This window comes from Solea senegalensis, linkage group LG6 (assembly GCF_019176455.1).
Source record: "Solea senegalensis isolate Sse05_10M linkage group LG6, IFAPA_SoseM_1, whole genome shotgun sequence".
NCBI classification, from domain to species: domain Eukaryota; kingdom Metazoa; phylum Chordata; class Actinopteri; order Pleuronectiformes; family Soleidae; genus Solea; species Solea senegalensis.
In genome coordinates, this window is record NC_058026.1 from 8,066,287 (window position 1) to 8,083,731 (window position 17,445).

General features: G+C 44.7%; 2 protein-coding genes across 6 annotated transcripts in view; one reads left to right on the forward strand and one right to left on the reverse strand.

Moving 5' to 3' along the window:
- Nucleotides 1–2,535: 2,535 nt before the first annotated feature.
- Nucleotides 2,536–9,043, forward strand: LOC122770678 (phospholipid phosphatase 3-like). The gene is made up of 6 exons (XM_044027674.1): nt 2,536–3,036; nt 4,954–5,111; nt 5,209–5,495; nt 6,328–6,385; nt 7,890–8,066; nt 8,167–9,043. Exons 1-6 carry the CDS (start codon nt 2,805–2,807, stop codon nt 8,263–8,265), a joined length of 1,011 nt encoding a protein of 336 aa, XP_043883609.1. The 5' UTR covers nt 2,536–2,804; the 3' UTR covers nt 8,266–9,043.
- Nucleotides 9,044–9,852: 809 nt separating this feature from the next.
- LOC122770677 (adhesion G protein-coupled receptor L1-like) overlaps nt 9,853–17,445 on the reverse strand; it is a 29,349-nt gene continuing 21,756 nt past the window's right edge. For 2 of the 5 annotated variants that reach the window (XM_044027669.1, XM_044027671.1), the window contains 11 exons: nt 17,193–17,366; nt 15,839–16,051; nt 15,504–15,739; nt 15,344–15,410; nt 15,133–15,221; nt 14,361–14,529; nt 13,885–14,034; nt 13,704–13,800; nt 13,500–13,610; nt 13,143–13,166; nt 9,853–12,858 (listed from right to left, as the gene is read on the reverse strand). In XM_044027669.1, the coding sequence (XP_043883604.1) occupies nt 10,871–12,858; nt 13,143–13,166; nt 13,500–13,610; nt 13,704–13,800; nt 13,885–14,034; nt 14,361–14,529; nt 15,133–15,221; nt 15,344–15,410; nt 15,504–15,739; nt 15,839–16,051; nt 17,193–17,366 (3,318 nt within the window). In that variant the 3' untranslated portion in view covers nt 9,853–10,870. The remainder of the gene's footprint in view (nt 12,859–13,142; nt 13,167–13,499; nt 13,611–13,703; nt 13,801–13,884; nt 14,035–14,360; nt 14,530–15,132; nt 15,222–15,343; nt 15,411–15,503; nt 15,740–15,838; nt 16,052–17,192; nt 17,367–17,445) is intronic. The other 3 variants (XM_044027673.1, XM_044027670.1, XM_044027672.1) reach the window with 2 other exon arrangements.

Genomic DNA, 17,445 nt, shown 5'->3' on the forward strand with positions numbered 1-17,445 from the left:
CAAGGAATGGCAACTGCGAAATGTTGGGAAAATGCGGGGAGTGTTTGTGTGTGTGGGTAGGTGACAGACAGATGGGGAAGTCGGCATGAAACAGAGAAAATGAGACTGTCTATCGTAACGAGTCTGACAGTTTGAAGAAGGTCATGTGTTCCTGTAGGACTGAGGGGAAACAGAGCACAAATGTATTTGTTCCCGTGTGAAACTAACCACACAAAACAAGCTATACATTTTCAAACGCACATACATTTAAATTCCACAAAGGTTTGCATGATGTCAGGACATGCTTTCACTTCATATTGATTACTTATCAGTGCCAGGGCGTGTGTGATTTTTTTTTGTTATTTCACTCTTATCTTAATCCCCTTAATTGGACTGAAGAGCATAAAGTAAATCATGAAATTGTAAGACGTGTTTTAAGGCAAGTCCACTTTGCTTGTCCGTAAATTCTATAATGTTTAATTAAACTGTTTTGTCACATTTGTCAGTAAAAGAAGAGTGAAGGAGTCAGTTCGGTGCTGTGCTCTAATCATGTTATCATTTTATCAACAACACTTGATAACACAACTGAAAATGATATCATTTTTTTTTTTTACACTTCAATGACAATTTATTACGCCCACAAAAGTTTACGGATGCGCACGCACACACGGATTTTCTGTGGTCAGGATTAAGCTCTGGCCTTTTTATGACAAAACAAACATCATGTGCTGGACTTTCTTACAGGGAAGTGGCTGATTCTATTTTCACTTCATATGATGAAACATCCTCCCACACACACACACACATTAAATGGGTGGTGTGTTTACTGCCCCCTACAGCAAGAGAACTCATGTATTGCAAAATCTCTGCTGCACACGCAATTTTGCTCTCAAAAAAAAACCAAACAAGTGCAGTCACAGACTACTCCATTCTCTTTTTTTTTTTAGAGCTAGATTACGAAACGTTTCCTTTTCACGCATTACAAACGGCAAACTACCTTCGGGCCATTGTGTCATCCTTTACCCAGACTCTCAACTTCACTGTCAAAGAAAAGAAGTGAAAAGAAAGGGAAGAATTTGTAAATGTTACCAGAATTTTCCAAAAAGTTTATACTTCAATCACAAGAACCTATTTACTGTAATGCTCTTGTACCCTCAAAATGTCTATACATCCTTCATCCAGTGGTGTCAATACTTATACAACCATTTAGCAAATTCAGATCAAATAAAGGTTTACTAAAGGAGAAGAAATGTTGCTGGAAAGATTTTTTGAGACAGTTTCCACCTTGATGATTCATATTTAAAGCCTCCAGGCATGAGGAGTGAGATCGTCTTTTTTTATCTCTTGAAATGTGTGTTTCCCAATAATGTCTGGAACTCATAAATCATGCAAGGGTAGATCAGCTATACTTTGTTGGGAAGAACTACTTTGTGTTGCCAGATTATAAGTGTGAATCTAAGGTTTGACACTGGTATAATAAATGATGGGGTTACTCATTATTGAGATGAAATGTTTGTTAAAGATAAAGAGCATTCCTGATTCTGTCTTCGCTGAAACCTGATGTCTTGTAAAAGGGAGTGACAGACACGAGGGTATCAGACATTGTCAACAGATCAGAACTTTGGCGCGGCACAGCATGGTTTTGGTTGGTTTTCCACTACAAAATAGTACCTACTCAACGTGGGTGGAGTCATCACTGCACAGCTGCACGAAAACCGCCTTCGTTTTGACAGTTGTTTTCACTGTAACTGAATCATTAGAATCAGTTAATAAAAACATGTGTCACTGGACTGAAATACAGCGGTGGGGTTTGTGATGCCGCTCGCCGCTTGCGATCACTGAACTCCATGCAGAAAGGCCCTTTTTCCGATCGGGTCCTCTTGAGAGTGCCCCTCTGGGGAAGTGTTCAATATAAATTAGACCTGTTATCTATGTAGTTAGCAGGTAAGGAAATGACTCAGAAAAACCAACTATGAAAAAAAAAACAGACCAAAAAATAAATTACTCCGAAAAACAGACCAAAAAATAAATTACTCCGAAAAACAGACCAAAAAATAAATTACTCCGAAAAACAGACCAACAAATAAATTACTCAGAAAAACAGACCAACAAATAAATTACTCAGAAAACAGACCAACAAATAAATGACTCTTTTTTTCAAGTGAATGCAATGTGCTTCCGTAAGCAGGCACTTATGTGATTGGGCAAACAGTAAAAATCTGCCATCTCACAAATGGCTGAAGTGTTTGCTGTGAAACTTTAGGGATCAATAGAGGCGGAGAGGACACCGCGCCCCAAGAAACACGGAAATTGTCACATTTCCTTTGCCAGTGTAAATCTGAAGCCTTTAAGAAGTGACGGTGTCGGGGCTAAAGTCATACTCCTTATACTTATGTTTGACGTGTGGTGGAAAATGTTGTGTTTCTTTATGTCAATTACTTTGTGAATCATGGAAATGTGGCGATGAGTTGATGCTGGTTAGTCAAATTGTAGTCATCACACACACACACACACAGAGTTTAGCAACATGCTTGTGCCCTCTCTCTCTCCCTCTCTCTCTCTGTCTCTCTCTCCCTCTCTCTCCATCCTGAGGCATCCCTTCAAGGTGACTGCGTCCCGCGACGAGTCGGGACGAGCCTCGCAGACTCTGTGATGAAATCCAAATTGTATGACGACAACAAAAAAGAGAAGAACTTTGACAGCACGTGTGCAGCGGGACAGCCGGCGCATATGTTCAGTCTCCCTGCAGCTCAGCAGTTCAAGGACGCTCCCACAGTGTCTGATGACAACAAGTTTTGTGTTTTTTCTGCTCCGAGCTCGTGGTCATGTTCATGTTGGATGGGTTTGGGCCGCAGAGCGGCGGTGTGTCCGCCTCCAACGCGGAGCTGCATCTTAAAGTGGCGGACAACCACAAGAGCAGCCCGCCCGCAGCAGCAGCAGCAGCAGCAGGGATGAGGATGGAGAACAGCGGTGGGAAGAAACTCTTAGACATTTCTGGAGCAGCTTTATCTAAACGAAAACTTCTGGTCGGCTTGGACCTCCTGTGCCTCTTCCTTGGTAATTAACTTCACTTCTCAACAGAATAACAAAGCTTCACCATGTTTGTGAAACCTTTACAGGCTGCCAATAGAGTCAGAGTGGAGCATGTTTGCACTGGAATGCTTTAGATTACTAAGTGTTGTTTTTGGTTCCTGTCGAAATGAATGATCTGCCAAGTGCACAAGGAAATGAGCTTTTTCCACTATAGGCGAGTTCCTCTGTGGAGATGAGGCTAAACCTCACCAATGAAGTTCTTTCCAGCTCTGTTCCACATTGTTTCCATCTCTTTTTATGTTGGTCAACAAAGACAGTCAGAGGCTGCATTCCAACACGATGCTCAGACATGTGGGCCTGCAGCACATTTACTACAGGTTGGAAAAGAAAGAATGAAAGAAAGAGACTTTCTCAATCAACATGTATCTTTGGCCATGCATGGGTTTCCACTAATGCGCGCTCCCGATACCGTGCCAGCTGGTTTGTGCATTGCCTGGGGAATTCTACAGTTTCCATGACAACCTGTCGTTCTCAGGGAGTTGAGCCATAGGGAATTGTGTTTGGTATAAATAAAATAAATGCACGATCCATGAGTACTGACTGCCTGTCATGACTGCAACTGCTGATCCCTCCTCCCCTGTTTTCCTATGTGTAACAGGATGGTGGTTATGTAATGTTGGCTAATTGGAAAAAGCTGGATGGGGAGCGAGTGTGTTAACAAATTGGACATGAGCAGGAGGGAGGGAGCGTCGGCTGCAAGATGTCTCTATAGCTGTCGTGTCTCTTCCACCTATCTCTCTACAGACACACATTTGTGTACAACGTACTGAGTGAGGACACTCGTAGACGTCATGCATTCTTTATGACCTTACCATAATCGCTAGCATCACAGTTCCATGTCTGATCCAAACCCTGAACCTAAACCCAATTCCTCTGACCCTACAACAAAGTCTCCATGTCTAACCAGCCTTGTTAAGGTGTGACAGGACGTGAGGATGAGCCTCACTGTCCTCACTTTCACAAAATGTCCTTGCAGCCTGAACAAAGCACTTTACCCTAAGCAGTTACAGCCTGAACTTAACCTTAGAATTTGGGTTCTGCCTCAATAGGACCAGGTTTTGGTCCCTATGAGAACAACCAGTTCTGACAAGGTCAGTGTTTGTGCCAGAAAAGGTGGTTAGGGGTAACAAATACACACACAGAGACAAACAGAGGCAGTGTGAGGCCGGTTCTGGCTCTGGACTGCTGCTGCAGTTACTCTTTGTTTCGTAGGAAAAAGTTGAACTGAAGTCACAAACAACTAATTCCTCTCTCTCCACTCAACAACAACAAACCCACACACACACGCACAGTTTATGCTTTATCTCTATTTACATTCTCAGCTGATTCCGTCTGCGCTCAGTCAGGACATGGGAGTTTTCTCCAGTTGCTTGGACATCTTTGGTCCCAGTTGAGCAGCACTGTGGTGACCCTCACATTCCTCTCGGCTGTCAAACTTGTTAGCTTCTCAAGAGAAAAGTTCTGGTTCCCACCCTGGTTTTGTTGTAAAACTACATACCCCTACTTGTCCGGCCTTCTCCCCTTTCCTCGGAACCCGTACGTCAGTTTTTATTAAAGCCTCATATTTGTGCCACCCACTCGTTTCTTGTTGATACGAGACAATCTGCTGCATGACGAGTCAAAGGCTTCACAGTTGCAATGACGCTGGGTGTCGAACCCTCAGTAACCTTTTGGTGCAAATTGAAATGTGTTAATTAACTCGCCTTTGCTGTGATTTATTTCTGACTTTGGCTCGTCTCTGTGAAGCTCTACTCCAGACAACACATCCTCTGATGTCTCTCACTCATCGCACCACAAAGAGGGATATCCGTGCGTCTTCTAGGGATTCTTGTAATATCAAATCATATTGTCTGTTCCTCTGATATTTCTCCCTCTCTGCAGCCTCCATTCCTTTCTTTGCATGTGAGCTGAAGGCAGTGAGTCCTTACAGAAGAGGCTTCATGTGTGGGGACCCCAGCATCACCTATCCTTATCTGCCACAAGAGGCCATACCAGATGAGTTACTCATCGCTGGCGGCATCATCATCACCGGCGTCACAGTGAGTACATATTAATTCACCGATCACACCGTGTCACGGTGCGCTGAGAACGAGGACGACTGTACAATAGCTGTTCCATGTACGTGCTCACCTCCAGATCGCCCTTGGGGAGTGTTACAGGGTGCGTTTCCAAGGCGTCAGCTCCAAGGCCTTCGTCACAAACTTGTACGTGTCCCGTCTGTACAAGGAGCTGGGTTGTTTCCTGTTTGGCTGCTGCGTCGGCCAATCACTGACCAATATGGCCAAACTGAGCGTGGGGCGGCTGCGGCCGCACTTCCTGTCCGTGTGCGGTGTCACCTATGCGTCACTCAACTGCACACCGGGGAGCTACGTTGCGACAGTGAGCTGCCGGCAGTCTGATCACCGGTCAGAGGAAGAGGCAAGGTACTGTATGTCAGCGGTGGATTTTTCCCTTCAGATATCGTTGATTTTGAATATTTACCTGTTGCTGGGTTTTTTTCTAATAACTCCTCTAAACATGGGTGAAAACAATGATAGCGTCAGTCGTGACACTTGCTCCTGTTAGAGCAACTGTTAGCAAAGATGGCGGACACAGTTTACATTCTGGGAATGAGGTCCCGCCCCCTAACGAGTGTGGAATTAGCGTTGCAGTTTCAAGCCTCGGACCAAGTGTCACTGGTGGGCACGTAACGATATTTCTCGACTCAGGGGAAACTGACGTTGAGAAGCACAATATTTAAAAAATACTACCCATATTCTAGTAGTGTTCATTTAAGGCCCTTTTAATGTCCCAACTTCAAAATATTTACATGTGGAAAAAATACACAAAAATATACAAGACATATACAAGAAAGTAAAGAACAGTTCTCCAATAACTCATAACAAAAATCCATAGCAGAATACCAATATTAATCTGATGCAGTCATCTCTTAAATCACTAAAGCTTTTAACAACACATTTGCACTCATTGAAAACCGGCCATTTCAAAAACACAATGTTCCAACTATAAAATAAATATTCAGCTCCTCTAAAGAAGCCCACGTCTTTACAGTCAGTAATTACTGGAGCATTCATATGTATTGTATTGTTTTTTTGTTTGTTTTTACTCGATCCAGTGATTTTGACCAGTATTGGACCAATAGTGTGAGTGAATATCATACGGCATCAACTGTATGTGATGTCATTTATGTTTTTATGAAAATATGAAAAAAAATGTAATTGCTCTTTTGTGTGTTTCTTGCTCATTTTTTTGCAGGAAGTCCTTCTTCTCAGGCCACGCTTCCTTTGCCATGTACACAATGCTCTATTTAGCAGTGAGTATTTCTATCAGTCTATTCCTCTCTCTCACACACACACACACACACACACACACACACATACTGGCAAACCCAATTTACTGTCTCTCCAATTTCCAATAACTATTTCTCTATGAAAAGAGAGAGAATGAAACAGGGACCCATCTCAGCCCAGTTAGCTGCAAAAAAGACTGAGCATGAAAGAGGAGAGGGAGAGCGAAATGGGGAGAGAAAGAGAACGAGAGAAAGAGAGGGAGAGAGAGAAGGACTGAATGGAGGAATGGGATAAACAGAGACAGCTTTGTTCTGCTGTGGGAGGAGTGTGACCTCGCCTCACCGCCTCACTGCTCTCCTCTATTGTGTGAATGTGTTAGTGTGTAAGAGCCTGCATTTATATGTGTTTATCAAAGCCTGCGTTTGTACATGCAAGTGCCTGCATATGACAGTGTGTGTGTGTGTGTGTGTGTGTGTATCTGCAGTGGTCTCCCCAACTGTCATGACTTCCTCATGTCACGATAGTGCTCGACGATCATTTTGGAAGGAGAATGACTTCATTAAGTTACGAGCAATTTACGAAGAGAGACGATCACCACCGTCACCAACACACACACGTGCATATATACAGTACATATATATCATTTGGTGCTAGATCATGTTTTTGTGAAGGACAGAGAATATGATTGGCATAATTGTGTCATCCATCAAACTATTTAACAGTCAATATTACAATATTTACTACTATATTAATTGTAAATATATAACTGAGCGGGGAAAGAAAGTTGAAAGAGGTGACTCAGCAGCAGAATGTAGACACAAGATGACTCAGTAGTTATGTATACACTCACTGGCCAGTTTATTAGGTACAAATGACCACCTAACAGAGTGGCAGGAGTGGCACGCGGTGTGTGTCCACAGATCTCCTTCGTGCTTTGGTTGTAACTCGTGATTATTTGAGTTGACGGTTGACTATCAGTCATCTCAAACCAGTGCTGGCCATTCTCCTCCTTCTCTTTTTTTTGGACCAATCTCTGTAAACCATAGAGATATATTTGAAAATCCCAGCAGATTAGCAGTTTCTGAAATACTCCAACAACCAAGAGTTACTTAAATTGCCTTTCTTCCCCATTATGTTGCTCGGTTTGAACTCAAGTTGCAACCTGTATGTGATGTCACCAATAAGAATCGGATCTCCACTCCCATTATGAAGTTTTGAGATCCATTCGCATACTGGTGTCCAGTACAAAATTGACAGAGTTGAGACTATGAACTCTTCTTTCTCCTTTCCAACCAGCAGAGCCACTCCCTGGTAAATTATTACCAACTGGTTAGCATCAACTGGTAAGACAGAAGACTACATCCACTTAGTTAAGTCACCTTAACCATGCCAACATGTCAAAAAGGGCCAGTATATGGAGTGTTCATCAAAATAGCAAGGAGATAATATTGATAAGATGCACTTGATCAAACCGAATTGTTAAGACTGCATTCTGTTCCGTGCATTAAATATCATTGTTTGTTGCAGTTTTATCTGCAGGCACGGTGGACTTGGCGAGGGGCTCGCCTGCTGAGACCTGCACTGCAGTTCTTCCTGGTTGTGCTCGCGTTCTACACAGGTTTGACTCGGATCTCAGATTACCGGCACCACCCGTCCGATGTGCTAACGGGCTACATACAGGGAGCCCTCACCGCTTACTGGGTGGTCAGTATACCCCGTCTGCCTGTATTTTTCTTGTTCATGTCCACGCCTCAGACATGTTCATCTTAAGTTGGCCTCTGTCTCTGTGTCCGTGTCTTCACAGGCCTTCCACATCTCATCCATGTTTAAAAGCTGCAGTCCAGATCTGTCTCCCACTGAGACCTTTAACGCCGCCTTGTCACCCCATCATTCTGTCTGCTAAACATCACTCACACAGACCTCTGTGGCACCAAGGCCCACCTGTGGCCCGCAGTCTGGTGCAGACAGACGAGAGATTGGAAGAATGCGAGGCCATTTCCTGTGAAGTCAAACCACATACCTCAGCGCTCAGAGTGAAGGAAAGAGATGGTGAGCGTTTGCCTGTGGCTCAAAAGAAAAGGACATACTACTGCGTATATGAACAGTGAGAAAGGAGGGAGGGAGGATGCTGAAAACTGTACCCACACTGCAGCTGGAGAGACTTAAAAGCAGCCTGAGCACTTGACCGCTTTGTCCTTGTGACGGACCTCGACATGTGATACTTACCTGTGAGACGAGACTGAAAGAAAAACACACTACTACCACTATACCTGTAAATGTATACAGTTGTTTGTACGAGCACTTTTTGACACATCCACATTAATATTATTAATTGAGTCTTTGGTATAAAATGTAAAGTATTTCATACAAACACGCATAACTGTTATGTTTTCTACATAAACACTGTGGATATAATGGTACTGTTGAAAGAATTATAAAAGCGGAACTAGCTTTATTAACTTGTGCCATTTAGTCCTGGGTACTCTCCAAGGTTTGAAGCCTCGGAGAGTATTTTGTTAGCAGTTACTGATGTGAAAGTGTCTCTTGAATATGACAAGTGTTGGAGGAGTACATTCTCTATGCTACTGCTTCTCGGTTGGATTTCATAATGAATATGAACAGATTTACTAAATAGTCCAGAATCGCACTGACCATTAAAGGAAAAAAGAATTTCTTTAAAATCTCAGTTCATGCTGCGAATTTTTTTCTTAAATATTAACATTAGACACTTTATTAAAAAAAATAATATCTCTGCCGTCACTGTTCAACCTGAAGTTCAAGTAACTATGGCAACAGTCCACAAACTTAACATGGCTGCCATTTGGTGGGATCAGGCAGTGTCTAAAGTCACAGGCAGTGAAACAAAAACAACTTAAACATGGTTTAAAAATGTGACACATTTCACATTACACACATTTCATGTCATTTGACTGGTTTATTAAACTAGAAGTGTTGATTAGTGCAGCTTTAAGTGCACGACATAAATACAAAAAAACAGTCTTCAGATTTTTTTATTGTAATAATAATAATAATAATAATAATAACATAATATTTGACATAAACATGAGTCCACACACCACTGCAGTTCATCTTGTAATAATTCAGTATGTGCTCGGACCTAACTTTGCTATCATTTCTGTTTACTCTCCAGGGATAAAGCTCCTAGAAAGATTAAAATATCCCCTTTTCTTTCACCATCACTGGTGAAAGAAATCCTTCACAAGTAGTAATACAACAAAGGAAAATAAGCATCCAAAGCAGAAGTGTTGACTAGACCAATCCCATGAGACTGTACATACAGTATGTGAGAGACTTTTTTGATGGAACCTTCTTCAGTGCATCATCATCATCATCAATAGTTGTACCTCAGTGATATTTCTTTTTACACTGCTGCTTAATCCTCTTTATTCCATATATTTTCTTCCTATTCTTTCCCCCCGGGAACCCTCCAGCTCTCTGTACAGCCACACAAAACAGAAAGACAAAAGCGTGTATTTCACATGTTTACTTGAACTTCAATAGCAATACAAGACAATCAGAACACTTCAGAGGTCAGTATGTACAAGGATCTCGGGGGTTGCAGAAAAGTTTTGAGGTTTTATATGATCTCTGGCTCTGGAGTCAAGAGTTCTGTTGCTATGACAAACTCCATGGCAAACGAGTCCCATCACCAACAGTTACTGGCAGGTGGAGGTTGGAGGAAGGAGGGGGCGGAGCTTTTGGCTTTTTAAGTGAAATGGGATTGGTCAAGAGTTCAAAATCAGTAGCAGGGGGTGTGTGTGTGTGTGTGTAAGAAGAAGCCCCCCAGTCAATGTTGATAAAATGCTTCACTGTGATACATTAATTATACAAGAATGATGTATATATATACACACTCTCTATTTCGCTCTGTCTCTCTCTCTCTCTCTCTCACAAACATACACACACACGCACACACACACGCTCACACACGCATGCTCATCAAGCTAGACACTCGCACGTATGCTGACACTCGCACGTTAGCACTTTTCCTCCTACAGTATGTAGCCATGTAAAGCCACTATAAAGTCATGCACATGTTCTTTGAAAGGATTTTTTGGCAACACACAAGTGCTTCTTTGACACACCGTTTGCTTGCTACAGGGAAGGGAAACACCCGGCCAATGATTGGCTAGAAACTTAGACTATGGGCCAATAAGGATATAAGCACTGATGAGATGGGAAGACACAGCAGGGTTTCAGGAGGGAGAGAAAAGGGGAGAGGAAGAGGTGCAGGGAGAGTTAGAAATGGATCACAGTCATAGAAAAGTAACAAAACATGGAAAGGGGGAAGTCTCGTGGTGATCAGGAGATAGAAGCAGGGAGGAGCCATCACTGTCACTCTCGTGGTTGTTACCTTCTTCATTTCTCCTCATTATCCTCGTAATCAACGTTTCATTCAGTGTGACGATCATCATTGTTTGCTGTTATTATTATCATCATCTTTCGTCTCCTCCTTGTTTTCTATGACCCGATCACCACCGCCCTAGTCACAGGCTCGTCACCCGCTGCATCTGTCCATCCTCTCCCTCCGAGGTGGGCTCTGTGGTGTACACTGCTTCTCCATTGGAGGCCAGCGGCGGCGGCTGGTAGAAGGTCTGGAGGTGATTGGGCCGCGGTCCGAGCGGGGGTCGCCCCAGGCTGTAGGGCAGTTCCAGGGCAGGGCGCTGAGGTGGGCCGGTGGGGCTGACCTCCTCTGGACCTTCAGGGCTGCTGTCGGGGTACGAGAGGGTTGGCGGGGAGGTGCGGGTGTAGAAGCGAGGAGGAGAGCTGCTTCGGCTGTACACTTGTGGGGAGTGTCGGGAGTAAAGGTTGTTGGGGGGCGAGTTGGTGTCTCGTGGAGCGAAGATATTTGTCGGCGGAGAGCTCCGGGGGAAGATGCTAAGTGGTGGCGAGCTTCGGTCCCCCGGGTAGAGCGGAGAGGGGTTAGACTCTCTGGCGTAGATTGGTGAGGAGTCAGGATCAAGGTCGAGATCAGGCGTCAAAGGCAAAGCAAAGCTGTCTGAATCCTCTCGTTCGCCATGATACCGAAGGGATCCTCTATCTTTCCCTCTTTTCCTCCCATCGAGACCTCCATCTTTGCTCTCAAACAGGAAAGATTCCTCCCTGTCTATATCCACCCCTCCTCTCCATACATCCAGCACTCTATCTTTCTGTTTCTCATTCTCTCGTTCAACCCCTGCTCTCCATCCATCTCTGTCTGTTAAAAACAAGGTTTCTTCCTTTTCTCGGTCCATCCCACTTCTCCATCCCTCAATCGCAAAATCATTCTTCTGGGTGATGAAAGTCTCCTGTTCGGCCTCTGCTCCTCCTCGCCACACCTCCATTCGTCCATCTCTTTTCTCCAGCAGATGAGGTTCCTCCCTCCCTCTTTCTATGCCACCCCTCCAATTGTCCATCTCCCTATCTCTCTTCTGAGAGGTAAAAGGCTCGTCCCGCCCTCTCTCAACCCCTCCCCTCCAGTCGTCCATCATGCCATCCCTTTTTACATGAAAAGTCTCGTCCTTCTCTCTGTCCTGGACGCCTCTCCACGTCTCTATACTTGCCTCCCTCTGTTTCAACAACAGCGGCTCTTCCAGAGCCTTGTACAGCGGCTCGGACTCCTGGGGTGGAGGGGGAGGAGGAGGGGGAAGTGGCCTGTCTCGGTATCGATCCCAGTCTCTCTCCCTTTCTCTCTCTCTGTCCATCCCTCCACTTGTCTCCACTGTGCTGCGGTGACGGGACAAAGTGCCAGGTGTGCGGCTGAGGGTGGAGTAGGGCCGGGCCTGAACATCTGGGGGACGCGTTTGCTGCCTGTCCTGGAGGCCGCGGCGACCCAGAGTGCCTTGCAGCTGCAATTTGTCCCCGTCTTTAAGCAGCTCGCGGGACTCCGACTCTCCGGAAGCGCGCGCCTGTGACCAGCCATCTTGTAAGCGCGGCGCTGTGGCATGATCCTGTCCGCGTGTGGTGGAGTGCGTCTCAGCCTCTTGTGTGTGTTGCCTCGCGTGCGCCCAGCCCTCTTGTGCGTTGTGACATGTGCTCGGCTGCATGGTGGCAGCCCAGCCCTCTTGGGGCGGCTGCGTGTGTCGAGTGAGCGTGGCGGCATGAGTGACAGCTGCCCTGTCGTGGTGATGAGGCCTCGCCAGGCTTCCGTAGCGCTCGGGAGGAACAGGCATGGGCACCGAGGGCCTAAGGTTGCTTTGCACCAGCTCAGAGATGATCATCTTCTCGAGGGCCGCCGCGTCGGACAAGTTCCGGCGCATTCCGGTGCTACTGCCCAGATCTGAAGCTCCATGGGGGGTGAGGAGGCCTGGCGAGATGTCATCCCCTCCTATCCCGACGCCTCCTTCCCTCAGAAGGTCAGTGCTGCCAACAACTCCAGCTCGGGACCCAGGCGTTGTCCCAAGACCATGCAGAGTGAAGGTGTTGGGGGTGTAGCCTCCATTGAGACACACACTGTCCAACCCACAGGACTCCTGGCTCTGTGACACACTTCCCTCTGTTGGGAGAAATGGAAGGATATTAGTTACAAAAGGATGAGGACGCCATTAAAGATATACATGAGGGGATGTACATGAGGTAATGTATGAGTGTTCCTGTGCCGACTTAGGGTGTAACTTTACCAAAATGATTGAGGGAATATTATTTCATGAAATGTTCAGTTTGTAGTGACATGAACGAGATGTTTATTATATCTTCATGGTCTATGAGTAGTTACATCGCACTTATATGAACTGAAGTGGCGCTCAATGATTCAAGAGAGCACAAGAAAGAGGCTCATACTCGGCTTGTTTCTGAAGGTTCCTACTGCTCCACGTCAGAGACAGAGAGACAGAGAGGGAGAAGTTCAAAGACAAGTAAATGACAAAAACAATTCAAACTCAAAAACTGAAATCACAACAACGAGACAAAAATAAGTGACCTTTGGCTTCCAAACACTCAAATTGTACAGAAACAGGAATGATACAAAATTGTACTGTGCAAAAGTCTTAAGACTACTTTGGAGAATTATAATAGTCAAGAATTTTGCAAAAACAAATATAAAGTCCGAGTTAGGACACCAAAGAGCAAAGAATAGAAAGGATACACACACACACACACACACACACACACACAGAGCTACAGAATATGAAGAAGCACCTGTGGAGGTGAAGGGTTGATTGTAACCCTGGGCCAGCATCGTGTCATAAGGAGAGGCTCCAGCATGAGTCTGCAACACTGGATTAGTAAGGAAATGATTTCCCAGAGCGGCTGAGAATAGAGAAGAGGAGAGGGAGAAAATGAAATCCACATCCCTCACCCACAAAGCTGAAGTCAAAAAGACGAAAGAAAAATGAGTGCCACCTCGGTTAAGAGTGGGAGTATTGTTCACGTCCGCGGCGATAAAAGACGATTCGGTCTGCCTGCGAACTGTGTCGTTCCACATCCTCCTGATGCGACTCTGGACCATAGAGAGCAAACAAGGTCAGAACTGATTCAGAGAGAGAAGACGGAGAAAGACACGGAGAGGCCCAGTGTCTTGTACCTGACGGTTAGCAGTGGCTCTCCGACTCTGGCTGCTGGTGTAGCGGCTGTTGGACCGCAGGGCAGAACCCTTTACCGAGTCCGGAGAGCTGGAGGAGGAAGTTGCACAGCACTGCGAGAAACGGAGGCATCGGCCGTAGTCCTTCTGACCCTGCATGTAATGTACAAACATGATATTATTGGTTAACATGTTGATGCAGTTTATAATGACAAGGTCAAATGTGAAAACCCTTAATCATCTTTGCCTCTATTAGGCAATCCTGGCTTTATTACCTCTAAACTTTCATTCCTAAAATGATTTACACTAACATGTCTTATTTTTACTAAATGCCCGTAAGGTCCCCACTGAATTGTTAAAAAATGCATTCAACTTTGCTGTTACATCATAATTTTATTTCGACTATTTCATGAATACTGTGACATCCTTTGTATATGTATGTAAGTTATTAAAAATCATGATAATACTAAGAGCCAGACCTTCCTGGCCAGGCTGCAGTGTAGAATGGTGATGAGCAGGCCCTGTGCTGTGTTGAGGGAGGAGAAGAGATACGCCAGGAGGAGAGATGGAGCAGCCAGGAACATCAGGCCTGATGACCAGGTGACACTCTGCAGGAACAGCAGTGTCAGGGAGCCCACTGCCCAAGCCCTGGAGAGGACACAGATAAGTGACATTTCATTTTCCATTCTGACAAACTGAGAAATCAAAATTAACTGTTGATTCACAAAGCATCATGTAGTATACATGGAGAAGAACCTTCCCGAGTGCCGCCCTCAATTTGTGTGCAAAATACAAAGTCATGAGCAATACCCACACTTTCTTTCCTTTATCTTTTGTAAAAGGGAAATAAACTTTAATTGTTCTTTATTTTTCATTTATACAGCGAATCTAAGGTTTGACAGCTTTCTTACTCCAAATGATGCAGAGATAGAGTTTAATGGTGTTATATGTTTTTATTGGCGAGACTGCTGCTGTGCATTTCATACTGGTTTTTTTTCAAAGGTACATCATTCATACCAGAATCTAGTCCATTTTTACATATAGTTTCTTTTTCTCTTTCATCTGGTTTGATTCAGTGTTATTCCACCGTGCAGCACTGTGTACAAACCAAGAGATGTTAACATATAAATTTGGTTTTCTTAATCCAGGATTTTTAATGTTTATAAATCCTACACTGTTGTGTTATGCTAATAAACGATACCAACGCTTCTCAAAACACGATGAACTCTGCACTCTTATCGACATACTAACCTAAGGTTGTCATGGCGACTGGAGTCTGGCTTCAAAGCAGCGGTGCTGTGCATCTTGTGTAAGGTCATCACCAAGACAATAAGGTTCAACTGAGGCAAAGAAAAAGGAGAAAATATCAAACACAGGCAAATATCCATCCCTAAATAATGGATCAATATGCCATTATGATTAATTACCAAGGCTACATGAAAAGTTTAACATGAATTTTCACCATTATAATGACAGCAACAGGTCCGAGGAAACTCCAGATGAAGTAGTTGTCTGTTCGTAGCCAACATCTACACACAAAGAAGCACACAAATATACAGATGTAAGGACTGTTCACACACACACACACACACACACGCTCGCACATAGTCAAGTCAACTTACGCCATCTTCGAGCCGTAGCCTCTGAAATCTATGGCTGCAGACACAGCCACCACCAGGCCAGGAATAGAGTAGCCACACAGGTAGAAATACTTCCTCCTGGAGTTACGACCTTCAAACACCTCCCGCTGTAGCAGATACAGCTCCACCCCCTCCAGACACAACCAGCAAAACACTGAGAGTAGCGAGAAGTGCAGCAAGCCAGCAACAATAGAGCACACAACCTGAAAATGTGAAGTCAGGAAGAGAAAAAAAAAAAGAAATTATACACCTTTCGCCTTTTTTTAATAAATACTTTTCACTGCTACGCGGCATGTCAGTCCACGATGTGCACTCACTGTGTATTGTGTCTTGTTGGCACCGGCAAGGAAGAGCAGCTCAGTGATGAGCAGGTTGGCCCACAAGTTGCAGTGGATGGTGCTGTGGTCCGTGTGCCAGGCTGCCCCCTGGCAGCACAGGGTTGTGAGGCAGGTGGCTAAACACACCAGAGCTACAGAGATGCCGACCCAAGAAATCACATAGACCAGGAGCTCTTCTACACCAGCCCCAAACTGGAACACAGAGAAAGAATCCTTTCTTAAATGTGATTGCAGGGAGAGCATGTATGAATGTTGGGGACATGTGTTGACGCAGGTTTGAGAGCATTATGTGGAGGTGTTAGGCTGTTGAACAACTTGCCAACACATCTTTCTCCTTCCCTGTCTGATATGCAAATACACACTGACATGATTTCTGTTTGCGAGAACAACATTCATGTTTTCACGCGTCTGACTGTACAGATGGGTGTATGTGTGCGTGTCTGTGTGTGCATGCGTCTGTGTCAAAATCCTATACATCACAAGCCTCACTATGCACAGACTGTACAAATGTAAATAAAAATCAGCGAAAGCCTTTTAGCTTTAGAGTCACAACTACAGCTGGAGAATTATGTCTTTGAAATGATGGCACCAATGTGTTTTTCACAGCTTCGGACTAATATCGGTATCGGTAGATACTCGAGTTTGTGATATCGGTATCGGACACAAAAAAAGTAGCATTGTCCCATCCCTACGTCTGTGTCTGTGGGTTTGCGTGAGTGACAGGTAGAGACAGAGAAAACAAGAAAAAAAAGCTCTACTCACGCTTTCATTCATCGAACGGATTCATGTGCACACCAGCGTTATTAAACTAAACCAAAATTTGGAGTATTTTGGAGAGTGCAGCGAAGGCAAAGTCGAACTGTCCCACAATGCATGCGTGCATAGGTGGACTTTGATATCTAAAAATGTTAATGCAGCTGTTTTCAAGTCTCAAATGTTGTAGGGCCATGGTTCTCAGACTGTGGTACGTGTACCACCAGTGGTGCATGAGCTTCCTCTGGTGGTACTTGGAGGTAAATCTGAAATAAATACTATTTTACAAGTGTGTACAAAAGGAAAATGAATGACGAGAATGAGTTACCTTATCTTTTTATATTATCTTTTGCTCCATCTTAATCCAATTGCACTCTATGTGAAGTATATGTGAGGAAGAGGAGGATGATGAGAGAGCAAATGACCTTTTTGGGAATAAATCTGCCTCCTGTGAAAAGTCTGAAGCTGTCGTTGCTCGGCCTACTCACACCACTGTATTTTAACGTTGTCAATAAAGGTGCTACTTGGTGTAAAACCTTTGAGAACCACTGTCTGTGGCTGTGGCGTGCATTTAACTCACAGCAGGTTGCTGATATGTCATGAGGACAGCGTAGCTGGACAGGTGGTTGCAGGCACAGGTAGTGTGTGTGTTGTTGGTGTGTAACAGGCGGCAGCCCTGTGTCGACCACCTGCCGCTCCCAGAGACCCCCGAAGCGTTCCAGAAGGAGCAGTTGGGGCCAAAGTGGTTCTCCAGCTAGACGGACAAACAGACCAATACACCCGATGACCACATCGTCAGTGCACAGTTGTCAGGAATTAGCTCTTTTCTGGGC

What these genes read in the sequence shown, in the direction of transcription:
- LOC122770678 (XM_044027674.1), top strand. Translation starts at nt 2,805, where the DNA reads ATGTTCATGTTGGATGGGTTTGGGCCGCAGAGCGGCGGTGTGTCCGCC. An exon ending in CCTCCTGTGCCTCTTCCTTG is followed by an intron (nt 3,037 to 4,953) that starts GTAATTAACTTC and finishes CCCTCTCTGCAG; the next exon opens with CCTCCATTCCTTTCTTTGCA. An exon ending in CCCTCACCGCTTACTGGGTG is followed by an intron (nt 8,067 to 8,166) that starts GTCAGTATACCC and finishes GTGTCTTCACAG; the next exon opens with GCCTTCCACATCTCATCCAT.